Raw genomic sequence first — 7,603 nt, 5'->3', positions numbered from 1 at the left:
GCTGTTATGCTTCGTTCGGTTACGTATTGCTCACCTGCCGCTTCTGTGCGTGCCCCACCTGTCTGGTGGGCGTGACTCACCGCCGTGCCCGGTCTCGGCGCCGCGTTGTCGACGGGCGCCACGCACACGATCCTCGCCGTGCGCACAGTGCCTAACCCTCTAGTCGCACGTTCTCGCGGTTTGGGCGAATCGTTTGCGAAAGAAACATCCGACCGTCTTTGGTAACTGGAACCCGGAATACATCGACGAAATCCCTCAATAAAAACCTAGTGATAACAACCACGAAAGTAACCGGATGCAATCGCTAGGCACGAGCAGAAAGCGAAGTCCTCCGGAAAAACGTTTCTCGACTATACAATCTGAAATCTGATGCCAGAAATCCGAAAATAAACCACAGAAAACGCCCCGAAATACACATACCTATTTCGCAAACACTACAGCTCGTAATTGTCCATTCGTTAACATTTTAGAAACACTGAACACTTGACTTTAGAAATTACAATACTTACATAATTTACGTCATTTTTAGTCATTTAATTATTCAATAAGAAAATATAAAAATATAAAAAATTCTGGTCTGACGAGCACCACTGGTCAAAATTAATTTTGGCACTGAAAGGGTTAATAATAATAAAAATATAAAATTTTGATTACACTGCGCATAAATAAACAATATCTATTATATAATAAAAAGTTAATCGGTTCTCTTAGCGTTAATGTTATTACTCTGACACTGTCAAAAATTCCCCATTATGTTGTCTTCATTTTGTCTTGATTAATTCTCTTTTAGACGGATGTTTACAGTTTATTGTGACCTCTTTTGTTCTCCGCTCTTCAGGTTCACCTAAGATCTATTGACTAACTCTATCGGCGTTGATTTATTTTTTTCTCTATCAGTTTCCATTGTGGGATGTTTGACAACTAGTTTGAAACCTATTGTTCCATCCTTCAACAATGTTGTTAGTTCTGATTACAGATCATTGAGATGGGTGTAATTCCATTTACAGTCATGGTGGACATTGTGTGGTTGTTTCGAAACCTAATATATTTTCTTCATTTCCAGTCTTCTGATATTTCCACTAACGTGTATGCATCAAATAATCTAATGAATCCAGTGAGATTTTCGGGTAAATTGTTTTAAATACATCATACCTTCTTCTACGAGGTGCAAAGGAAGAACAGATTCATCCCATTCCACAATTTTCAAAATTCTTCATCCCTTTTCGGCACTTGGGCAAGTCCCAGTTCTTGTACCTTACGGAAGGTTGATTGACTCAAATGATAGAAGCAGCCTCTTACATTTATATGATTACCAATTACTTCTTTTGCTGCTTCAATAACTGCACTTTCAAAGTCAGAGTTAAGTCCAGCTGGGGTCCGGAAATCGTTTAGAACATTCTTTTGTATAATTTGAAACATTTCCACTATGTTTGTTTAGATTTTCTTTGTAAAATACAATAAATTAGAATTAAAAATACATTTTTTATCCGTATTACGTATAATTGTAAGAAAATTTTGGACAATCAAATTTCAGTCTAGAATACCAGGTGATAATGCTGTAGTAGTCTTAGATGATCATCTGTTGCAAACATATATTCTTTCTGAAGTACTGGACATTGTCCTGCAATAACTAATCTATCTATCTAAATGCCATTCACCTATAAAAATTGATATAATTATTGTTAACTATAATATGTATTTCTCCTAAATATAATATACTATTTTATACCTTGAATAATAATTTCTTGTATGTTTTGAGGTTCTTTTGGATTGTGATAACTTCGATGGTTTCTAATGGTACGTTTAATATGACTTTCCTTAGGCAATTCAGCTAAAATATCTACTGCCACATTTTCGATTGCCTCGGAAAATATTTGGCCCGGAGTATCATTTGACGCTAAGGCTTTATTTTTAATTTTCCTTTGAATTTTTATGGCAGCTATAGCTATATATAATATATATATATATATAAATAATAATTATTTTTAATATTGATAAATAAGTATATATTATTATAAACGGGTAAGTGCCATTTAGTAAAAATAGTACAGTAATTAAATAACATAATGTTTTAAATTAATTAATTAAATAAATATAAAAAAATAAAAAATACTTATTAAAAAAAAACGAAAAATTAGGAACGTATAAATGATAATATAATAATTAAATAAATTTTACCATTTCGATCTGCAGAATGATTATGATCGTGGATTTCCCGTGGATTTTTAATTGTATGTGATGTTTTTAAAATAGCTGGACACTTAAACGAACTATATTTTGAACATCTCCATCTGATAAAAAATGTACAATCTTTTTGACGTACGTAAGTAAAATCATTAAAACAAACTTTGTCATTTCCTTGAGTGGATTTAAGTATTTCCATAATTACACAGTCACAGATATAAAAATTACTCGGAGACAAGGTACTCTATACTGCACTATGTACAGGAACTATAGAAGTATACTAACCATCTAAGGTTTAACCGTATAATTTATCGTTAACAATATAGGCCCGCAGTAATAAATAGACCGCCAACAATATTTTCTAGACTTAAGAAATTTTGTTCCGATCATTTTATTATTTGTCAATCGTACTACTATAATGATTTCGATAAGTAGATAACGTCTTTATGTGTCGATAATGCGATTAACAGCTATTATGCGTTCTGGACTCAAACTAATTGGTCAGTCGGTATAACATCGTAATCGCGTTTATTGAGAGGACGCTACACCGACATTTGTTTGTTTCCGTTTAGGATGTACAATTATATATTTATTTTATATAAGTACACTTTGCAAACTCGACAAAGCAAACTTAGGGGATTTTTTTTCCGGGGGTTTTTTTTCCTGTGGATTTATTTTCCGGGGATTTTTTATCCGGGGGTTTTTATTCCGGGGATTTTTTTTCCGGGGATTTTTTTTCCGAATACCGTAAATACCAATTTACGCTAGCGGAAGACTAAAAACGCCGTCAACGCTCGCCTCCCTAACCTGCACTCGCGCGCGATACACCAAAAGATTCGTATATAGTACACAAAAAACAAACCACAACTACACCTGGGACTTTTAAAAGACTGCGGAGCACATGTGCACTGTACCACAGTCTGACCTGAACTTTAGTATCCGTCCAGTTATACAGTCCAGGCCAGGAGCCGTGGATTTCCGCTGGGCCCTGTGGACCGCCTTGTCCACCTCTTCGACTGTGAAGGGAGGAAATTCCGCTTCGCCGGCAGTATTTGAGCGTCTGCGGGGAGGCGCGATGGGAACAGTGTGTCGGTTATCCTCAAAACGTCTTCAGGATCCATGTTTGCGGTCGCGGAAGGTCCTTGGAGCTTGCGGGTGACCAGCTTGTAGGGTTTGCCCCAAGGGTCCCCGTCGATAGTTTCCAGCATTTCCATCCAACATCTTTCCTTGCTGGCGGCGATGGCGGTCTTTAGGCACTTTCTAGCTTCCTTGTAGCAGATGTTTGCGACTGCTACAGCTTCTTCTTCAGGAGTCAAGTCCTGTCCGCGATTGCGCCTGAGGTGAAGTTTGGCAACACATCTCGTTTTGGCCCTTTTTGCCGCGACACATGCCTTTCGTTTTGCTGCAATTTCGGCGTTCCACCAGTGGACCGGTGGCTTGCCCGGTGGGCCGGATGAGAGGCGCTGGAGAGCAAAATCACAAGCCGTGGTGATGGATTCGTGGACTGCCCGCGCTCGCTGGTGAGCGTTGGCTGATGCCGCAAACAGTGCTCGGTCCCCCGTCCATTCCGCCAGAAGGAATCCAACTTCGATATCTTGGCCGCTGATGTCGCCATCTGTTTTCCAGCCCCTAGGATCGTGTGTGTTTGGGGGCGTTCTGTTTCGGCTGGTCTCCAGGTCGAACGCGATATATTGGTGATCTGACATGCTTTCTATCTCATCGCACACGCGCCATCCTGAGGTTCGGCCTACGATGAACTCCGAAACCACGGTGAGATCGACGATAAAACCTCTTCCTATGCCCACAAAGGTTGGTTTAGATCCCTCGTTTAGCACCTGGAGGCCAAGAGAGTCAAACAGTGGGCTTAGGTCGTCTCCTCGAGTGTCGCGGCACCAGTCTCTTCATGACGCTGATCGTGCGTTAAAGTCCCCTGTGATCAAAACAGGAACCCCCGGCTCTACAGCTCTGACCTTATCTTCCAACCTTCTCAAGAAATCCTCGAATTCGGCCCTCGTCTTATTGGGTGACGCATAACATCTAAATGTTTGGACACCATTTAGGCGGACGGACACGAATTCTGAATCCCTATGGACTTTGGCAGCAGTAACATTCTTGCCTGCGAGCCAGATGGCCGCTCTCCGGGTTCCGGAACTGGCGAACCAAGAAGTCGATCCTTCGGGAGCAGAGTAGGGGTCGGTAATAAGTACAACCTCTACAAGCTGCTCGGCTGCGTACTGCCTGAGCAGATCCTGAGCCACTTTGCAGTGGTTCAGGTTCACTTGAATGAACTTAATCATTTACCCCTTCGCCTGCGGATTCCGTTACCCCGCTCTTCTTATGCTCAGGTCTGGATGCCTGGCACGTTGCCGCAAGGTGTCCTGTTCCGCGGCATCGGTAACACTTTTTCGGCAAAGCATCTGTGGCTCGACATTCTGCCGCGATGTGACCGTTCGCCTGGCATCTGTAGCAGGTCGGTGACTTTGTCTCCAAGAGCTTGACGCGGCACGAGTTCCATCCTATTCTAATGCTCTTAAGTGCGGATAGTCTAAGAGCTGTATCCATATCCACTGTGAGCTTAGCTACCTTGCCTCCTCCAGCATTCTCCCTTATGCTGATACATGAGCTATCCAGGCCGGGGTCTGCTTCCACAATCGTGCATTTAACCTTGTCATCGTCCAGCCATTCAGGGATGTTGATGACCAGCACTGGGGTCGTTCTCCTGGGTCTGCTAACTTTCGATCTTTGGCCTAGGGATTCACAAAGGAGGGTGGATAGCTTTTCTGCCTTCTCTTTCCCGCTGACCTCCATGAGGATAGCTCCTGCTTTTGTGCGCCGTACTCTCCCGATTTCGATACCGTGCTCTTGCAGATCGATGCAGCTGGTCGCGAGCCTCATCACACTGGCGTATGTTTCCCCGTTGGCGGGGTCTGCAATTGTCACCGATTCCGCCCTTGGAACTCGTCTCCGGACCAGTGCCTCCGCGTCGGGCTTCTTTTTGGTGGTTGTGATCAGTCTTGCCTTAGAGGGATTTTTGGTCCCCCGGCGTTTGGTGACTTCTTTCCACTCCCCCGTCTCGGATTCCGAGTTATTTGTGGATGTGCCTGGCTGCTGGTGACCCTGGTTTGGCTGTGTGTCCTTCTTCACGACTCCCTGCACCTGAAGATCCTTCTGCTGCTGCTTTGGCTTCTGCTTCGGCTGCTGTTTAGGCTTCTCTTGGGTAGGCCCCGGGTCTATTTGTTGTTGTCGCGGGTTTTGTCCACTTGTAAGCCAAGTCTTCTCCACCTTTTCGGCCAGCTTTTCAATTACATCGCCCTGGGTTTTTATTATCTGCCGAAGACCCTCGATAGCTGCAGGTATCTCGAATCGGGAGCGATCTGGTGAAGGTACGTCGTCCTCCGAAGCCAGTATTACTCCTACAACGTTTTCGTTGACGGGATTTGTCTTGAACTCTGTTTGAATGCCCCTGCTCGAGGTACTCACCTTCGTTTTATCCGGGTTTGTTTGATTGCCCCTGCTCGAGGTACTGGCGCAGACTTTGACGGTTAGCCTTCCCCATTGTATAAGTCCTCTGACGCCACTCGACAGCTGTGCAATGAGGGACTTAATTTCCCTCTTCGTGTTAGGGGCAGCAGCCACTTTGTCGTCCAACCCCTTCGACAAGTTGTACACTTGTTGTAGGTGTTTGAAGAAACGGGCATTAGCCTCTTCCGTGGCCGCCACTACCGCCTGATGGTTGGTTTCCTTGCTGGAGCCCGAGGACAGCAGCTTCGTCTGAAGCTTGGGGCTGGAGCTCTTCTGCGTGGAACCTGACGTTGCAACATCCATTTTCTCAGCGCTAGTATTTGTTAGAGTGACGGGGGCCTGGCTGGCCACCCTCGCACCCTCACGGTCGTTGGCTGACGACCGTAGTGGGCCCGCTACGTTGGACCCGGCTGTTACCTCGGGTCCACCCACTACTGCCGGCACCTGGGGGTCCGAATCCCCTGGCGCGGTAACAATATTTCTAGTTTGACTTTCCATATTGTGTTTACAGTTGTCTCTGCCATTTTAGCCCTGCTGGCAGGGGGATTTGTTATCAGTGTTACCTTCACCTATGTCCGTTTGCAGGCGCTTGCAGGTGGACAAGGCCTGTCCAACCAATTAAGGTCAGACTCTGTGTTTGGTCTAAGTAAGACCGGGATCACTTGGTAAGACTCAGTTAAGAGTCCGCAAGCCTCCCCGCCACGTCAAGGCGGATCCTGTGGGGGGGGACTTAGCAACTTAGGGACCGATAAAAACGACCTCCGAGAGAGAGTCGGGCCACTAAAGCATTAGACCGGGGTCTGGACTTAAGTGACTGGACCCGGGGGTCCCCGATGAAGGGGACCTGAACTGGATCTGACCTTCGTTGGTTGGCCCAGGCGCGGGCAACTCGTTGACACGATTGTCCGGCCCGGGACCGCCGCTCGCAGCCAAGAAGGCGCTCACGGGAAAAACACCGGGGGACCTCCACCGGAGGACCCCCAGCCGACCATACCTGTTAGGGGGGTCGGGGAACCACCTATGAGATTAAAATCTTGGAGGGGGGAGAGTCGGCGATTTCGTTTGGGCCGACGTGACGGGCTGCCCTTGGCTGGGTGGTCGGATGCCGAACAGGGCCCTAGGGCCCTGCCAGGTGTTAGAGTTTCGACTCCGCCCGAATAAACGGACCGCCCCCTCGGTTAACAAGGGGGGTCCGGTGACTTGGTCGACACCGGATCTAGCAGACTCGCAAATAACTTATGGACGGACAGGCTAACATAGACACCCCCATAGGCGGGGGATCGGATCCGGGGGCCCCGCCACCTGCGTCGTTCGTAAGAACGCGGTCGGAGCTGTGCGGCCCGATACTCGATGTGAGCTCGCCTAGCGACGCGGCCGTTGCGGTCGAAAAGACGGACGGAAATGCGGCGCCACAAACGAAGAGCTCGATAGAAAAGGCGAAAAGCCTGTAACCGCGTGGTCAAAGCTAGGGACAGTGAGCCCAGCGACTGCGCACAAGAATCGACCTTAGGCGAATTGGTAGTCGCCGATAATATGCGTAACCCGGAAGGCCTCTTCGTACACACGCCCGTCCATCATGAGCCGGAGCTAGAGCAGGGAGCAGACGGATACGTGCCCCGCCCCGGCGGTGGTCTGCAGGACCGAGGAGAAAATGATAAATTTTATTCAAATTAACGCGGGCCGAGGACAGGCGGCCACGCACCAGATAGACAAACTACTGTAGAGATAGCCTTAGACGTTGCGCTAATCCAAGAGCCTGCGACCGATGGTACGGGGATCTACCTGCAAGGCAGGCATCCCCTTAGGGTAATCGCGGCGGGGCGATGGCCGAAGGCTGCCGTCGTCGTCGCGAACCCGGCCATACGTGTCCTTGCTCTTAGACATCTCTGTACCCCCC

At 46.9% G+C, this 7,603-nt stretch overlaps 1 protein-coding gene across 1 annotated transcript; it reads right to left on the bottom strand.

The window, feature by feature from the left end:
- Nucleotides 1-4,085: 4,085 nt before the first annotated feature.
- Nucleotides 4,086-6,204, bottom strand: LOC112598274. Its single transcript, XM_025344674.1, has 2 exons — nucleotides 4,486-6,204; nucleotides 4,086-4,433 (listed from the first exon to the last, which is right to left on the bottom strand). The coding sequence occupies exons 1-2, from the start codon at nucleotides 6,202-6,204 to the stop codon at nucleotides 4,086-4,088; spliced, it is 2,067 nt and encodes a 688-aa protein (XP_025200459.1).
- Between the last annotated feature and the right edge of the window lie 1,399 nt (nucleotides 6,205-7,603).

This window comes from Melanaphis sacchari, unplaced genomic scaffold (genome assembly GCF_002803265.2).
Source record: "Melanaphis sacchari strain LSU unplaced genomic scaffold, SCAv2.0 Contig468_pilon_pilon, whole genome shotgun sequence".
Lineage (NCBI taxonomy): Eukaryota > Metazoa > Arthropoda > Insecta > Hemiptera > Aphididae > Melanaphis > Melanaphis sacchari.
Note: the sequence above shows the minus strand (reverse complement) of the source record. Positions and strands in the feature narration are given on the sequence as shown.

What these genes read in the sequence shown, in the direction of transcription:
- LOC112598274 (XM_025344674.1), bottom strand. Translation starts at nt 6,204, where the DNA reads ATGGAAAGTCAAACTAGAAATATTGTTACCGCGCCAGGGGATTCGGAC. An exon ending in CGGAATCCGCAGGCGAAGGG is followed by an intron (nt 4,434 to 4,485) that starts GTAAATGATTAA and finishes AAAGTGGCTCAG; the next exon opens with GATCTGCTCAGGCAGTACGC.